General features: G+C 46.0%; 4 protein-coding genes across 4 annotated transcripts; 2 read left to right on the top strand and 2 right to left on the bottom strand.

Annotated features, from left to right (window-relative positions):
* Window positions 1-22: 22 nt before the first annotated feature.
* GL218_08539 (uncharacterized protein) lies at window positions 23-652 on the bottom strand (the record flags this gene model as incomplete). Its single annotated transcript, XM_033585343.1, has 1 exon — window positions 23-652. The coding sequence occupies one exon, from the start codon at window positions 650-652 to the stop codon at window positions 23-25; it is 630 nt and encodes a 209-aa protein (XP_033440500.1).
* A 5,382-nt stretch (window positions 653-6,034) lies between these two features.
* GL218_08538 (putative allantoate permease protein) lies at window positions 6,035-6,715 on the top strand (the record flags this gene model as incomplete). The annotated part of the gene is made up of 1 exon (XM_033585342.1): window positions 6,035-6,715. One exon carries the CDS (start codon window positions 6,035-6,037, stop codon window positions 6,713-6,715), a length of 681 nt encoding a protein of 226 aa, XP_033440499.1.
* Window positions 6,716-11,796: 5,081 nt separating this feature from the next.
* On the top strand, window positions 11,797-12,659 carry GL218_08537 (uncharacterized protein; the record flags this gene model as incomplete). Its single annotated transcript, XM_033585341.1, has 2 exons — window positions 11,797-12,001; window positions 12,073-12,659. The coding sequence occupies 2 exons, from the start codon at window positions 11,797-11,799 to the stop codon at window positions 12,657-12,659; spliced, it is 792 nt and encodes a 263-aa protein (XP_033440508.1).
* Window positions 12,660-13,047: 388 nt separating this feature from the next.
* On the bottom strand, window positions 13,048-16,209 carry GL218_08536 (Ubiquitin carboxyl-terminal hydrolase 2; the record flags this gene model as incomplete). The annotated part of the gene is made up of 4 exons (XM_033585340.1): window positions 13,048-13,710; window positions 13,770-14,881; window positions 14,935-15,328; window positions 15,382-16,209. 4 exons carry the CDS (start codon window positions 16,207-16,209, stop codon window positions 13,048-13,050), a joined length of 2,997 nt encoding a protein of 998 aa, XP_033440507.1.
* Between the last annotated feature and the right edge of the window lie 587 nt (window positions 16,210-16,796).

Here is a 16,796-nt window from a genome sequence, read left to right as displayed (position 1 = left end):
ACAACACCACGAATGCGTAATGCTATAACAATGGTGTCACATATCCATCCTTGCTACCAATATCCTTCATATCGTCTTCTATGAATCTATCTTCATCGTCATCGTAGAGTTGAAAATCTCCCTCCGACACAGGCCCCGCATCCGGGAACCAGACTCCGCCGGTGGACCCGGAAGACTGTTCTTCCCCGGCCATCACCTCCCCAGATGCCCTTTGAGATTCTTGAACCAAATGGTCGTCCATGATCCAATCTAGATCAAACATATCTTCTTCAAAGTCTCCTATCACGTCCCGGTGGGTATTTTCTACATCATTAGCTCCGGCGTCTCTCGTCGACGGTTCCTCGTCAATCGTTATTGTCTCTTGGCCGGATAGGCCGGTAGTAGTAGTGCTATCGGCAGCACAGACCTCGCAGCTTTCCGGGTGCATAACCGCATTAAACAGATCGTGCTTTGCAGTGAGCGGAAGCGTGTCGGCGGAGGCGCACGGCTTGAGATCGTTATGGCGGATACGATTTCCGTCGCTGTCGCTGTCGCCACTACCACCGGCGTCCGTCCGCGGCGTGGCCTTGGCGCAATAGAGGAGGGGCGACGGCGGGGTGACGTTGACGTCCTCGTGTAGACAAGCCCAGTAGACACGTCTTCGCTGGCACATGGGGGGTTAGATGGGGATGGTACGATGATGAAACGTATGAGTGAAGGTCTGACACGGATACGGATGGTGGTCAGTTAGGTAGTTGGCGGAATGGCGGCTGATAGGTGGTGGCGGTTTGAGCGCCCTAATTGGTGAACCTATCCCAAGGAGGGATTTTCAAATGAGACTTGGGAATATTACTGGTGGGATTTGGTAGCATCTCAAGCGCTATAGTTATTGGTATGTATTGGATTTCTTTAAGTCTGAAGATCTCGTTCACTTCATATCAGATGTGTTCCTGAAGGTGATATATGGTAAGCATACGATTTTATTATAACTAGGTACCTACCTACATTTGTTCTTGGTAGTTTCTCTATTGATTTGATAGCTGTGTTTCTTAGCACTGGCCCCTATGTGGTGAATGCGGGCTAGTTTGACTTTTTTAGCCAAAATCATTTACCAATGAGGGACATTTCCCAATGCTTCAACTTCCTATTGCTATTAAAGTACCCTCTGGTGTAATACCAGGGCTATCAAGAGTCTCTGTTATTTTTTGTTTAAATATAACCTCTTATAAATATATTACTGGAAGTCATTGAGCTCTAGGCATCAAAACCAGTTGATGAAACTTATCTCATCTGGGTTAAGACCCAGATGAATATAACAATTAAGGCTCATGTAAATTATTAATAATTTTTGGAAACCTTGTTAACCTTTGATATATTAGGCATCATTTTACACCTACATCCCTTCACTGGATGTATATTTCAGGTTGATATCTCTAGGCATATTCGATGTATGTCCCTATACTGGTCTCTCTTTCTTTCCTGTCTTGTGTTATTACTCTTCATAAGGTAAGCATAGCCGTTTCGTTAGATTCACTCGGAGATAGGTTCAGTTACTTAGGTATTCACTACAATTGAGTACTCTCGTATCAGGCAGTCATACTGTTGAGATGAACCGATTGATATCATACAAGTTATGTTTTTCTCTCTTATACATTATATTCCTATATAAGTGGCATCGAGAAGCCCGTTGGACTGCGTACATAAACGCTTCTTCTCGAATACTCTTGAAACGGCATCATCCTTGAGAAAGGTACTTGTGACATTTCTCAAGCGGCTGGACGACCCGTCTGAGCATCTCATGCCTCCATTTCTCGGGTGAGGTGCTGTGGTGTCCTTCGAGACACCATCTGATTGCTTGGTCAAAGTCGTTTCCCGCTTCCTCAATAACTTCGTCGTTCCATTTCTGGGCGGCAATAGCATCGAATAAGTCCTTCTGTGTGTCATTTTCTCCAACCGGCCAATCATCCTTGCGGTGCGGTTGGTCTTCGAGTAATTTTCCGAAGCATAGCTCTAGAAGAATAATTCCTAGTAGTTCTAGTGATCGGGAAGCTTTTGTGCTTCTGCTATTTGTATTCCCTGTGGATGATAGTTCCTGTAGATTCTTGTCATCCTTAGATCTGTTCATAAAATCGTGTCTGAGGTGGGGTTGGTCGAGGACAACCGTATGGGCGCTCTTGTCATTGCCGATAAAGACAATGTCCGATCTTTTCCATGACTCGGGGAGCCAAGGGGAGCCAACAAGCTGTAGAAACGAAGATGCTAAAATAAAGGAGAGTTCGTATCGCTTTCGACGACTAGGAAATGGTGATACCTCCCCCCGAAGTATTTGATCTATCGTGACAAACCTGTTGGTTTGCTGCTGCGATACCTTGTGCACGTAGTATCGGTTGTTATCTTCAGAGAGATAACCACAAACGTCATCAGTTCCCTGGATTAGGGATTCGCAGAGACTCAAGATCGGATCTCCATGATCAATATGGATCTCGGACGGAGAAATCATTCGAACTACCTTTGATCTGATGACAAGTCAGTTTAGATGACATGTGTTACTGCTAGTTCCAACATACAGTTTTTGCTTTTTATTGATATGTGAGTCATTATTTCCCATTGCTGATCTTATGGGAATACTAGCTTTATGATGCGGCTGGTGTATGGTAGCGCTTGCGACGACAGGACGACTTCTGGGCAATGATTGAATTCGATTATCATTACCTTCAACCATTAGTACTTTCCGTATGTCCCAATATGAGTGTAGTTTCGTTGCAAATAAGACACTGAACTTCTTTTCTTTGTTAGTTCGATGTTCTAGCAACAACTTCGCTACGTGTGGATCGTGGCAGTTGCAACACCATGCAGATGCAAGAGCTTTGAAAAACGCATCAGCTTGTATCCAAAAGTTGCATAGGGCTGAATCGTCAGGTTTTGAGGCCGTCTCTTGATCTTTAACGGTAGCTAGCTCCTTTACACTCATTTCCAATAGTCCTTCCAGCTGAGAATCATACAGCTTCAGCTTTTCGAATAGTCTTGAGCGAATGCTCTTCCTACTACTGAATTTTAGTTTATATGCTTGGAATCGAAAGTTATCTTTCGTAACTAATTTTCGCAGGCGATTTATCGACATTTGAGGTTTCTAGTCACGATTATTAATTCTAGCTATCTGTGGCTTCTTTAGTGACTTACTCTTTTTTGGAGAAATTCTTGTATAGCGTCCACTTCCAACGCTAGCTCATCGTCAAAAGCCTTTAGGCTATCTCTGGTACGTTCTATACAATCCATAAAAGGTTTATATGAGTCCTCACCTAATCGGTGTATAAGTGCATCTGCAATATTCTTGTCGTGCCAACAGTGACCCCCCGGATCTGATAATAATTCTCTTATCCTATCTTGATCCTCCGTTAAATCTGATAATAATAACCTGAGACGGGCCCTGAAAAATGTTTTGCAACATCTAAGGTTATATTCGCAATCTCTATATTCCCTTCTAATATGGAAACTTTCCTGGACTTCTTGGAACTTCCCGACAGCGCTAAAGGCGATCGGGAGAGCGCCAATCACGGCACCAGCAATCTCAAAGCCAGACATCGAGTTGTTATGAATACTATGTTTTTCGACGTTTAGTAGATGAAAAATGTAGGTGTTGTTGGGCATGGAAACTGTGAGGGGTTTTTGCCTGACCTCACCCCTCATAAATGCAGATACCTATGGGCCCAATCACGTACTGTCGATATGCGAAGCATCTTTGATAATCAATGGATTTGAGTGGGTGGAGGGGGGCGAGAAAGATAGCGAGTTACCCTGAGCAATTATCTGGCAGCATATTAACATTGGTTGCCCATACAGCCATTGTGTAGAGTACTCCTGATGAATGAGTCGAAATGTCGCAAAATGAGAACATCTCAGACCGGAGTCGTAAGGTGAAGAAGCTTTTTGCTAATCTTAAAAGTCAATTAGATGGCGAGACCAATACAGTCTCATATCTAGTAAATTCAAACGCTATTCAGGACGCTTTAGATCGATTTCTACTATGGTCCGGGAATCTGGGAGCTCTCCATTTACCAGAGAGCAAGCTTTCTCTTGACTATCGCGTAAGGGCAGCGCCAGAGATCCGAGATCAGATATGCGAATTCCTCGATGACCTCCAAGTATCCATTGAAGAGCGTAAGGAGAGGTACTCTCCATTTTATCTTCACTACTAATAAATATTATAGTGACGGAAGCAAGTAATATCAGCACTGTCAATCTGGAGTCACAGGGCTTGAGCGATAGTACAACTGAATTTAATTCAAAGGATGCAGGATCGTACACACTTGAACAAGTTTCGTCATACGAAGCTCAAAGTCTTCTCGAGGAAATATCTCGATGCATCCGGTCGCTTTTTAGGATTGGAGTATTAATACGAAAAGCGGTTCCACGGGATAGGTTTCAGGAAGCTCTCCGGCGGTCAAACTCCACGTTTCCAGCTACTTTTGACATCGATTACGCAAGAAATAAGCATCCTAAGCTGTGTAGGAATGATATGGAATGGCTAGCGGAGCGTATCGGAAAAGCGAATGCTCAAAGAAGACAATATATTCAATATTGTCGTGATCATAGAACACGGCTGGGCAATATACCAGACGGAACAGATAGGGGATCGGATACTAACCGCGATGATGCGGAAAGCAAAGCCACTACCATGTTTCCAGTCGAAGAACTCGTATTAGAGGAAGATCTTATATCGTTGACGACTGCATCAACGATGTTCGACTCAAAAAGCTCCCTTAAGTTACCGACACTAGATGAGTTATCACCTAAATTAGAGTCCTTTGAATGTCCTATTTGCTTTACTCTTCAATCGTTCACCGTTGAGAAAGCCTGGAAGTAAATCTTTCTACTCTATCTTGACTTTTCATGACTAAAATGCTATAGGGCTCATGCATTTCGTGACCTTAAAGGGTACGTTTGTACAGTTGGAGGATCAGGTTGTGAGGACGAGCTGTTTAACAATCGGGATACATGGTTCGAACACGAATTAAAGAACCATCGGTCGAAGTATACCTGTCCTGTGTGTAGAACGGAAGTGGGCGGCGTAGCTTCTTTAAAATCGCACCTGGAATCCGTCCATTGCAACTTTTCTGCTGAACAAATCTCTAGGTTGGCCGAGGTAGGTAGGCAGACACCGACTTATTTCAAAGCTCAAGATTGCCCTTTTTGCGACGAGTGGGCTGAGGGCTTAAAAGAAAAAGGTCGTATGAAGAACAGATCTGATGTTCAAATCGATGACAGCCCGCTTGTTTCAATGTCTCGCTTCAAAAGGCATATCGCCACTCATCAAGAACAACTTGCGATTTTCGTTGTGCCGCGGTCTGATGAAGGGGTGGACCGAAGTAGTACTTCAAGTTCAAAGAGCGATGAGCTGGCCGCCCCTGATGCCCCTAAAGCCCCAACTGACATCGCACCTGAGATGTCAGAGGACAATATTGAGATAGTGTGGGATGAAGAGGACGGAGAGTTTGAAGAGAATTTAGATCATAGCTGGTTATGTGTAAGTTGCTGACTCTCGTACTACCTGAATATTTTAACTAATGTCGATGTAGTGCAACTGTAATAGGGGAGGGTTTCATTCAATTACGTACAATGATTCTTGTACGGACTGTGGACATCGCAGGTGTAGCAATTGTATGACCTGGGAGGTGTAATAAGGAACACAGCAATAAAGTACCATAAGCCTAATTTTAGGTACTCATTGACTTTCGAATAGTAGATCACGTATATGATAAGATGTGTGTTAATTAATAAAGAGGTCCTATATATAGTATAACCATGGTAACTTGCAATCATTCGGAAATGATGTTAGAGGAATCAGATTCACTTTTGTATGGGGTTTATATCTTATTCAATAAAATACGCAAGGAACCAATCGGTTATTCCCTGCAATTTCTCATTAGCATTGACTCACGTAAGTATTAAATACCTCCTATTTCCATTCGACGCTAAGTGGGTTGCACCAAATTTTCTCCCCCCTAAGTGTTTAAGCACCTAGATACCTACTCAAAGGCTTAGCAACACCCTTACAATGGCTGCTCTAGGCTCAGATCGAAATGAAGTGGCTAAACAACGCCAAATTCGTGCTTATTACGATGAAGAAACTATTACAGTTTATCAAGCATACAACAGCGAAATCGCTTCTACAGTCGTCACTAAGCAAAAGCTATGTGCTTCACCGCAGTTCCGACTTACCCGCATGACATGGATTAAACCCAGTTGGTGCTGGATGATGTACCGCGCGGGATATTCGTACAAGGACAAAAACCAAGAGCGGATCCTGGCGCTGAAAATGAAGCACGAGCACTTTATCGCGCTGCTAAGAACGGCGATGTTGACAACGGAACCTAGTAAGGGTGTTATACCAGGTGATACCGTAGAAGCCGGCGAGCCTCCAAAAGAAAAGTCATCAGCTGTCAAGGTGCAATGGGACCCGGAGCGTACGCCTCGACTGGAAAAGCTAGGTTACCGCAGCATTCAAATTGGGATCCCTAGTTCACTGGCGGCGACCTGGGTGGATGAATGGATTGTTGGTATAGAGGATGTTACGGAAAAGGCGCGCGCTTTGGAACAGGAGTTAAGGGAAAACCCAGAGGTCACTGACGAGGAGCTACTACGTAAGGGACTTGTGCCGCCCGAGAGGGAATTTCCAGTGCCTCTCGAGGTTCAACAAGCGATTGGAGTAGATCAGTTTGAAAATGATGCTTGTTGATTTCCTCATTCGTCATCTCAAGGAATCTCCAGGAGGCACGTTGGGATATGAAGGCTTCAATTTTCAATAAATTTTCAATAACTACTAATAGTTGTTTCCTGGTGACCACTAGTTATCAATATCTATAAAATCGGGTAACATTCATAAGGGATACGTATCACTTCATATTATTGCGTATAAGATAGTCATTCCGATATAGAGTATTTTCGAATAGATAGCATTCTTCGATATTTTCTGTTTGGCTAACCTACCATTGTATGGTAACTTCTCATATTGAGATGTTGGGAAATAAGACAGTACCTACTACCAGAGTAAATGAAAATGTGTCATAAAGTAAACCAAGGAGATACCCTTAAGATAACTGTTGCCGAAGAATATACTCGCCATCAGTTATTATCCTCCATGACTCTGAGAGTGATCAAACACGGTGTTATTATCTGAATATTCCTCTCCTCGTGAGTATCCACTTCCTGTCATATCCCAGGAACTAGCCAGTGGACCAAAGCTGGGGCACCCGAGTTCATCGCTATTCGCGATTAGCCCTTCCGGAGGGTTGAACTCTGTTCCCTGCTGTGAGGATGAATCCGGTACAGGGAAGTTTGTGTAATATGTCGAGTCTCCTGTGAGGTTTGACGGTTCTACTAATGATCGTGGTTGAAACTCTAGGGGATATGAGTTGGGCAAATAAGGAGGCTCGTGCATATACATCGAATAGCCGGCTTGAGCCACGTCATCGACATTCGAGCCAGGTACGCTCCCGTATAACTGAAGTGAGCCTACTGGCTGTTCAGGCTGCATGGGATAGTATCCGTGAAGCCCCGTTTGGGGTTGGTTTATAGGAAGGTTACTAGTATCGACACTAGAGTCAACGCCCGCGTTAACTCCTGCGTTGACGCCTTCATTGAACGCATCCCAAATGGCCATAAATACCGGACTCGGTAGATTATTTAGAGACGTTGGTGGTTCTGAAGCGATATCTGCTTCACTTGGAAGATAGGACGAGGTAGATTGAGTGGCATCTACCATAGCCGAGATTAGCATTATTAGACAAAGGGTATTAGTTGACTCACAGGGACATGGAGTGTTATTGTCATATGGAAAGAGAATTTTATAGATATTTTTCCATTTTTCACCATCTGAAATGTTTCTCCATCGAGCCTTAAGGTCTTCTGCCTGCCTTTGACCGTATCCCTGACCCCAATCGTACATCTCGTCGAAGACAATAGGGTCCTGCCTATTGCAGATCTCATCCTGCTGTAGGTGTACTTCTACTCCCTCCTCTGTATTATAGCTTTCCTGGCATCTCGGGCAACGGAAAATTCTATGCGCGCGTTTTAGGTGTTCTCTTACTTTAACGTCAGCGGGATCAATATAAACAGTACGTACCAATTAACATACTTTAGCCTATAAATTTCCTCATAGCTTGTGAAGGCGCATGAAGCTTTCGATGCGAACCGTTCCGGATCTCGTCGGTAAAACGGACAGGCAAAGCTCACAGGTTGTTCCGATGACCCTACCTGTGTCCCATGGCCGTTTCCCCCGTTACCATCAGCGGGATCATCTTCCAATTCACTATCATGGTCATCCCTATCACGTAAAACGCGGTTTCCATGCCCAGTTCGACCCCTCTTAGCTGACTGGCCTTGTGATGAAGAGCCTCGGTGGCGATCATATGTAGCAGAATGGCTTGGGCCGCAATATTGAATTAGAGAAGAGGGCTGGTTTTGGCAGTGATTTGGGTACTTTATGAGCACCCAACTGACCACCTCAGTGATACGAAGCTTCAATTCATCGAGCATTTGATACTGATATCTCTGGTTGTGTGTGTTATTAGGAAGCCTAGAGGTGGTGGTACTAGACCCAACTCCCCTTGGTGTAGTCATATCTTGCTCCTTTCCAAATGATCGAATAAAGGGAGAAAATTCCCGGATCACCTGCTCCACCGCTCGTTTCATTTGAGAAGATATTTCCTCAAGGTCTCTCTGTGCTCGTTTTCCATATGCGTCCCGCATTAGATCAGGTATAATTAATGAAGCTGACATCGCACAGTTCTCGCCGTAACTTTGAGAAGATGGGGACTTTGGCATTGTATAAATATTGCGGCCATTTTTTGGGCAAGATAAGTCCCTCAGGGGGGCTGGAAGAGCAGTATAGGAATTAGCTGGACGTTCTCCCTTGATACTATTATCTATCGACTTCCAAGGGGCAGGGAAATCGATGTCATCCGATCTAGGTTGATCGTAGTTGTGCCTACAATCAAGACAGTTTCGTGTAAAGTCTTTGAACAATTCATAAACTTCACTAATCGCAGGCCGATCTTTTGGGCACTCGGCCATCATGCTTAGAATAATATCCAAGTGCTTGGTGGAAAGGTGTTGATCTTCGGTAGAGTCATTATAGTCGTGTGACGGCGATATCAAGCATGCGCTAGTGTGAACTGTTTTTTTGAGGACATATATCCAACCTCTAACATTATAGAGAGACTGGTAGTAACCCTTGGGCTGTCGTTCGAATATAACCTCATTCATTGTCCTCAGGCTTTTCCCAAGGATAACAGTGACCATTTCAAGGAACACACAGCCCAAGGAGAAGATATCAGAAGAAAGATCACGGTCATGCTGGCTCACAACTTCTGGAGGCGCATACCTCTCAGTGAATGGTGTCTGGCCTCCCGTGACAGTCTCGTCCTCATATTGCTTCGATATACCGAAATCAGCTAAGTGAACGGATCCAAATTTATCGACCAGTATGTTCTCCGGCTTGATATCTTTGTGTTTAACGATCCTCGAGGTGTGTAAATACATAACCGCAGACGAAAGGCAGCCGGTGGCAGTCAATAGTATCTGATAGAGTCCCGTTGTCAGTACTGTTTCTGTTCTAGACACGCCTTTTAATAGCTGGCCAAGATTACAGATAGCGAGCGGGTATAAGATGACGCCGAAGTGATTCAATCGTTGGAAATGGCCCACGAAAGCCACAATATGATTATGCTTCAAACCCTTCATAATTTGCAACTCCGTCGGGATTTCACCAGAATCTTCCTGCGTATCTGCTCGAAACAGCTTTATTGCCAAGGCATCAACTGAGCAATCCCCCGTTATACTGAATGCAGCGCCCCAAACGGAGCTCGAGCCACCGTAGTCAACCAGTTGATATCTATCATTTTGATATCGCACATCCCCTGGGACACCCTGCTTCAAACTCGCAATAAGAGGATTCCAGTTCATGAAGCCTTCCCTTTCCCGGAATAGGAACATCCTCGTTTGCGACGTATATGGTGTATTGCTGACTCTCTCCGAAAACGACTCGGTAGAAGAAGCAGGATGGTCCGTTATGCATAACGAGGGTGACGGAGAGCTCGAAGGGGGCGGTGTTGAGGAGAAACTTCGGCCTGGTGCTGATTCTATATCGCTCTCAGGATCTTCGATATCGCTTGGTGTATTGTAGGCTGAATCAATAATGGGGATATGTCGGGAATCCTCCCACGTTAAATTGCCAATGGTGGCCGCTCTTAGGTGTGATATCAAGAGGGTATCGCGAGCGAGACTAGACTTCACCGGCTGCGTCAAAGTCTTTCGGAAATCGACATATTTACCATGTGGTCTACCCATAGCCTTGCGAGCCCATGGCTCCATTTCTATTTCAAATTTAAAAATCTGTGAAAAGGAACAAGACGCTATGACCGGAGAAATCCATATGTCGTTAGCTTTAGTGGTATAGTAGTTCGTCAAGGGGCAAAGTTGTATGCATGAGCGATGGTTGACCTTATACGCTATCACTGTATTCCTTAATATTATCGTGACTACTTTGACGTATTCTTCTCACTTGCATCTTCGGAATGATGCGGACCATAACTCGCATGGATGTTATAACTCGCGAATGCGAGTTATGGCGTTATGCAATGCAACCTGATATGTGTTGCTGACCGTCTCAGCCGCCGAGCCTCATAACTCTCATATGTGTAGCACAGCATTGTTTGGTCCTACATTACATAAAACTCGCCGAAACTCGTTATCTATGTGGCTTAAAATATCGAAGAGTATCATCAATAATAGGATTACCCCTAAGCATACTCTCTTCTTAACCCCCGAACCAAGATACGATTATTTGAATAGTTCCGCTTTTATGACCAACTACCTGATGTTCTATTTTGGATGGCATGGGCAGGATTGCATCTTGTTTGTCTCGTATCTCTTTTTATATCGTACCATTATTTCCAACCCAGTAACAATGAGATGATTTGTGTGGCTTTTTTTCGCAGCCTGTGGCCTAAATTAAGGCAATCACTATATGCATCTCCTTTTATGTTATCGTGTCCTAGTCGATCATAAATGCCCCCTCCCAAAGAAGCTGTATATGGCTCATAGTCTTACCCAACGGTAAACTCGGGCATATTCCGATTCCTGGGCCTAATACTTCTATAATAACAATGGGGTTTATTATAGGATAGGATCACTACTGCTACTAGATTTTCAAGGTACCTAAGCAGATAACTGGATACACTTTCAGCAGTGCTCATCTTGGAAGGCTGTGATATCCAACCTAGTAGGCACCTATTAATACTCAATCCGAAATATGCCTAAACCTAGGTAAATTTTTATTTAACTAGCTGAATAACTGAAAATTAGGACAATGTAGAAATATCTATATTTGAACTAGAAACGTGATAGTACCAAGTAGGAAGTATGATACGATTGTGCAAGTTTATATTGCCCCCTGAATCTGAGGCCGCTTAAGTCGATATCGCAATAACGCGCAGAAAGTTTTACACCCCTGTCGAGTATCGCCGAGACACACTATACCTAATATGGATATTTGGCGCACGTCGCACGGACATCGGAGCGCTGCTGTCTCGCATCTCCGCCCAGAGTCCGCCGATCAGCGACTGCCCACCGCGGGAAAACTTTCATTCCCCCCCAATCCATCCGGAGCTTACGTCGTTCGTCACCAGCCATCTATATATATTTGTTAGTCTGTTGTATAGCATCGAAAATCAAATAAAACATAAAAAAGATAAAAAAATAAATAATAAATAATAAATAAATAAAACCCCCTGAAAAGGAAGAGAAAACAAAAAAATAATGCCGCCAGGAAATCGGCCAAAAGAGATCCACACCAAACACCTCACCGAGCGCGAGCGCTTCCGCGTCCGGACCCTCTACTACGACGCGTCCATGACCAAGAAGCGCATCGAGGAAGTAACCGGCTACTCCCTCAGCCAAATCCGCACCGCCATCCGCGCCAAGTCCTCCGCAATCCCACCGCGTTCCGGCCGTCCCAAAAAAGGTGCCCCCCCTTTTATCCTCAACCCAACCCAACCTCTCCCCTTAATATCTTAGGTAACTAACCAACCACAGCAGGAAAAGACTCCTCCGCAACCGACGACGCCGGCCCCTCCTCAGAGGGCTTCGCGTCGGAGGACTCGGCCCTAATAGCGCCCCGGAGTAACAGTCCCCAGCCCGCCTCATCTCTAGACCGGCTGCCGTCTGTGCTGCGGCGCTACATCTGGCAGTTAGTCCTGACATGTGCGCCCGCGACACATCCGTTATCCTGCGTATGGTGGGTTGAGAAGCTGCCGCAGTACCCGTGGCTGGTGACCGGGGTATTCCCGGAGCACTGGGAGACGCACTGGCGGGAGTACCTCGAGCGCCGGCAGCCCGCGGCGCGGCTGTTATGCCATTTAAACCGGGAGGCGCGGCAGGTTGTTCTCGACACTTTTGTGCCCGTGTGGTCCGAGGCCGGGCTCAGGATGTTAGGGTCTACCGTCAAGTTCCTGTGGATCGACCCGCGGCACGACAAGATCTACTGCAAGGACGATACTGCCGCTTTGCCGGATTTATTGGATAAGTCTCGAGCTGCTGTGCTACCGGATCTAAGCCATTTGCCTACTGGCCCTGCTGATAGTAATAGTAATGACGGCAGCGGTGGCAGTGTCCAAGGGTGAACGCAAGGTACTGTCTTGATCTGTTTCCTGTCACTTTTCCCCATACTTACTAGAGGGGTTACTACGTTGCAACTGTGAAATAACTCTTTGTTCGGGTCGTGAAGCATCATCATGACTTACAGAAACACGTATAGATTTGCATACCCAAGTACTAATGTCAACGGCACTTTATTATTTTACGTGCAAATACTACCAAGCCAATCAAAATCAAAATGTGAGCTCGTCTAGCAGATATATGCCTTGCTGGCCTACCTAGGTCCTAGTCTACCTCGAGGTATTATAACCCAACCAATTCGCAATGAACTCCCCGCCAATGCAACCATGTCTCATAATCCACGACGCAAGAAATCGGGGTATATCAGGATCGTATGGTAGGTACTCATCAGTACTAATGTGAAGCTTGCCCACCGTTGATAGGAGACGCTTCGGCCGAGTCGAACGCTACACCTTCAATCATCTCAAAATCCTGGCTCGCGCTCCGAGAATTATTAGCCTCAAGTTTATGACGCTGCGGCACATCAACTAGGTCATCTTTTATCTCATCTCGAACGTACGCAACGTAATATGGATCTCCCGTCTCGTTCAGGTCGCTTAGCACAGCTTCTGTGCCGCGGTTATCTTCCGTCACCGTCTCGTCGTTGTATCGATACCAGACATTGCGTTTGAAGTCTCGAATCCAGACCCAATAATGCCCCGCAGACGTACCACCGCGGTGACAGATTACAGCGTGGATGCTGTATTTCTCCTTCTGCATGGCGTCGAAAATTGTCTCCTCTTTCTGACGTAGGTAGAGAAGTTCTTTTCTAAGCATCTCATCGAAAGGCTCAGTAGCCTCCCAGGACATATCAGCGAACCTATCGCAGAAGGAATGATCAATAAATGACACCGGGGCGGCTATCTTCTTGGATGGTCCATATTCCAGCGGTTCGGATAACTTGTGTTTCAGTCCCAAGTCGTCGGAGAATGCTTGCTGCACATGCGCATCCTCGGCATTGTCGAGGGCAGACGTTATCATAGCCGCTATGTCCTCGTTATCTGCTTCCTTAAATTCCTTAGTCCATGTTAGCACTCTCATCACGCTTTAAACCAAGTGTTGGGAATATCACGAACATTATACTGTTGAGGTTGTGCAGGGACGTCTCGAACATCCTGCGAGGGTTTGGCCTCAAGCTCCTTTATGCGCTCCTTGTACGCCCACGATATTTTGCGGGCAAGCCACACTGACGATCCCTTCTCAGCCTCCATATAACGATCGAGGCATAAAGTCTCCGGTATGATGACGGGATTCTTGTTCTTCCCCTTCGGTGTGCTTCTTTGAATGCAGATATGTAGAATGGGAGGGAGGGATCTAATGCTACTATAACGTGCACGATCCCCGCTATCGATTGGCTCATAAGCGAAGTACCGATCCAAGGCGGCAAGCAATGTACATTGCACATTGTTCGCTCCGCTTGCGTTACCATTCGTCCCCTCCGGCGCTTGAATGGCTTCCTCGGGGTACGCTGTGATCCACCGCTCCGGAACAATCTCGACGTTCAACGGATCCTCTTCTAGGTGAGAGACCACATCGCTATCCGGGTTTCTCTTGCTAGTCTTAACGGTATAATTAACTATCGTAGTAAAGAACGTCTCCGTAATCTTGTCTGCTTGTAAATCCGGCTTTTCCGGCATGGGGCCGTCCGGACGAATTGCCCGCATGAAATGCTCGAGTATATTGCCGATAATTTCTCCGACATCCTGCTGCTCTGTCCCTGATCTATCCGAGCGTTCTAGCTGACGCGAAACTTCTGCCATTTTATCGTCGAGGGTCCAGGATTCAATTGAGTCTTGCATCGTGACATCATCTTGAGACTGCAGAATAACCGGGGCATTGTCATCCGGGGTTTCCAACTGAACGTACGACATCGGTGCATCTCCCCCGTCATCAACCAGCGTTTGAGAACTCTGTGAACTAGCCATTTCGAGTTTATCATTCACCGACTCCACTGTGATGCTCACCGTATCGTTGGTCGCTTCATTCGTTGCATCGGGATTATCCTTGGAGAACACCGGGGGTGCTGGCGACGGGCGTGCTGGCAGTGGCGGAGGCATATTCTGGGATCGTTGATCTAGAATGTCTCTGGCTGATGATAGTGCAGTGTTTGCAAGTTTCTGCGAAGGCTGTGCGGCGGCTTCGGTAGTTGTTTGTAAATCGGTAAATAATCCTTGAAGCATCTCGACAACTGTCTATGGGTTAGCACCTCCTAGCAAAGATAGCAAACGATGAGTCGCTCACATTGTCTGGCGATGATGGCTTCTTCGATATTAACGCTAGTGCCATTTCCTCCCGTCCGACGTTGCCCAACCGTCTCTTCGTCAAGGTCAAGCTTCACCGAATCGAAATTCAGGACTATATCGCGTATGATCTTGACGTTATAGAAATATTGCAAAAGACTATTTAAGTAGCACGTGTTGCCGATGTTTTTTAGACCAGGGGGTGCATTAACGGAGTTTCCTGGTATTGGTGACGCGTGAGGTTGGGATGTTAGCATCGGTGCGTACCCAGTCATCTTGACGAAGTCGGCAATCTGCTGCAGCTCTGCGGCTTCTTCAGGTTTATCTTGTTGTCGCTTAAGTTCAGATAGGACATCGATAGCTTCAACGATCTTAGTTTTGTCTGCGTTTTCGTCCTGGTGTGATATTAGAAAGATAACAAGTAGAAGCATCAAAAATAAATATTTACCTGCACCCGTTGTTGGACAAAGCCCCGAATAATTTCTGCCGTCCATTCTGACTCCACACCCAGGAGGTTGGTTGCCGAGGAAATGCTCATTTTCCCCCCCAAAACATTAGGAAGCGACGTCATGAGTCCTGACTCCCCTGTTGTTCTTGGAGCTTTAAGATCGATTGCACTCACAAGATCCCTTCCCAGGTAGCGACCAATGGCCTCGAGATGTTGTTGGGCTTGGGCCTTGAACTCATCAGTCTTGTCATATTTTGCCATCTCGTAGTACTTCGCCAAAAACCAATCCGACGTCGCGTCATCATGGGGAGAGGCGTGGAAGAACGCAAAAGCCTCCTGTACCATCATGTCAATAGGGGATGTCTCGTCAAAGCGGGACCTGTACATGATGATCTCAGTTGATGCATCATCGCTACGATTCTGAATGCAGCGCAGGGCGGCATCTAAATATTCGTCACGGTACCTGGGGCGCAGCCCAGCTAAGAGAATAGCAGCCCAGCTGAAATATAGAGGTGGGTACATTGCTAGACAGCCCAGTAGTGCCAAGTCTGGTTCTGTGACTGTAGAGATATTCGCGTCGACCGGCCCGTTAGGAAAATCTCCTTGAAATACCTGCAGCAGTTTATCCCAAGCAGGGACTGTTGTCTCGCTGTTAAGGATGTCGAGCTCTACTTGCGCATCCTCCATCCGAGCTCGTAGCGTTCCGATTAGGGTCGGGTCCTGTTCCTTGTCAGGGGGGGTAATGAGCCAACATGGCTCGCCAGTCTCGGCGTCTGCTCCTTCGCAAAACCCCAAGAATTTCAGGAGGTGATCGAAATCACTACCCATACACACGGAGAACTTCTTGTTGCGCTTATTAATCCTTAACGGCTGATCACTAGTAGACTGGAGTGCGTCTGTAAGGTATCTGCGGAGTATAGTTTCTGATTTCATCGTTGGTACTTCGTTGAAGTCCGAGTATCGTTCTGGATCCCCCTCTTTTGCAAGGATTAGATTTCGTGTAGTTCGGTCATTGTCATAGAACTTAGCCACATCTTCCGGCGGAATCCTACAAGGTAGGACGGATATCTCCACGTTGAATAGGCATTGATCAGCCACACAGATGTACCGAGCATAGCCAACCGTATCATCGTAAATCACCCGGTTTTCCCTAAGGTCATCCGCAGATTTTCGAGAACAAGGAACGAGCATATGATGGCGATGCTCGTCATTATACGGCTGAACAGGTTTGAAATTGCTCTGAACGTGGAAATGGTAGCGGCATCGACAACAAACAGTAGAAACAAAGCAGGTATTTTGGTCTCGGAATGACTGGGTTGCAACCAGCTGCATTTCATGACTTGTGCAATGAAAGTTAAAGTCAAGATCCGGCAGCTGAGAACCGAGGAACTGGCGAAATAAGCGAGGAGATGTGA

This window comes from Daldinia childiae, assembly GCF_008694065.1.
Source record: "Daldinia childiae strain JS-1345 chromosome Unknown Scaffold13, whole genome shotgun sequence".
In the NCBI taxonomy this organism is placed as follows: Eukaryota; Fungi; Ascomycota; class Sordariomycetes; order Xylariales; family Hypoxylaceae; genus Daldinia; species Daldinia childiae.
The sequence above is the reverse complement of the archived record's forward strand: the minus strand, read 5'-3'. Positions and strand labels throughout refer to the sequence as shown.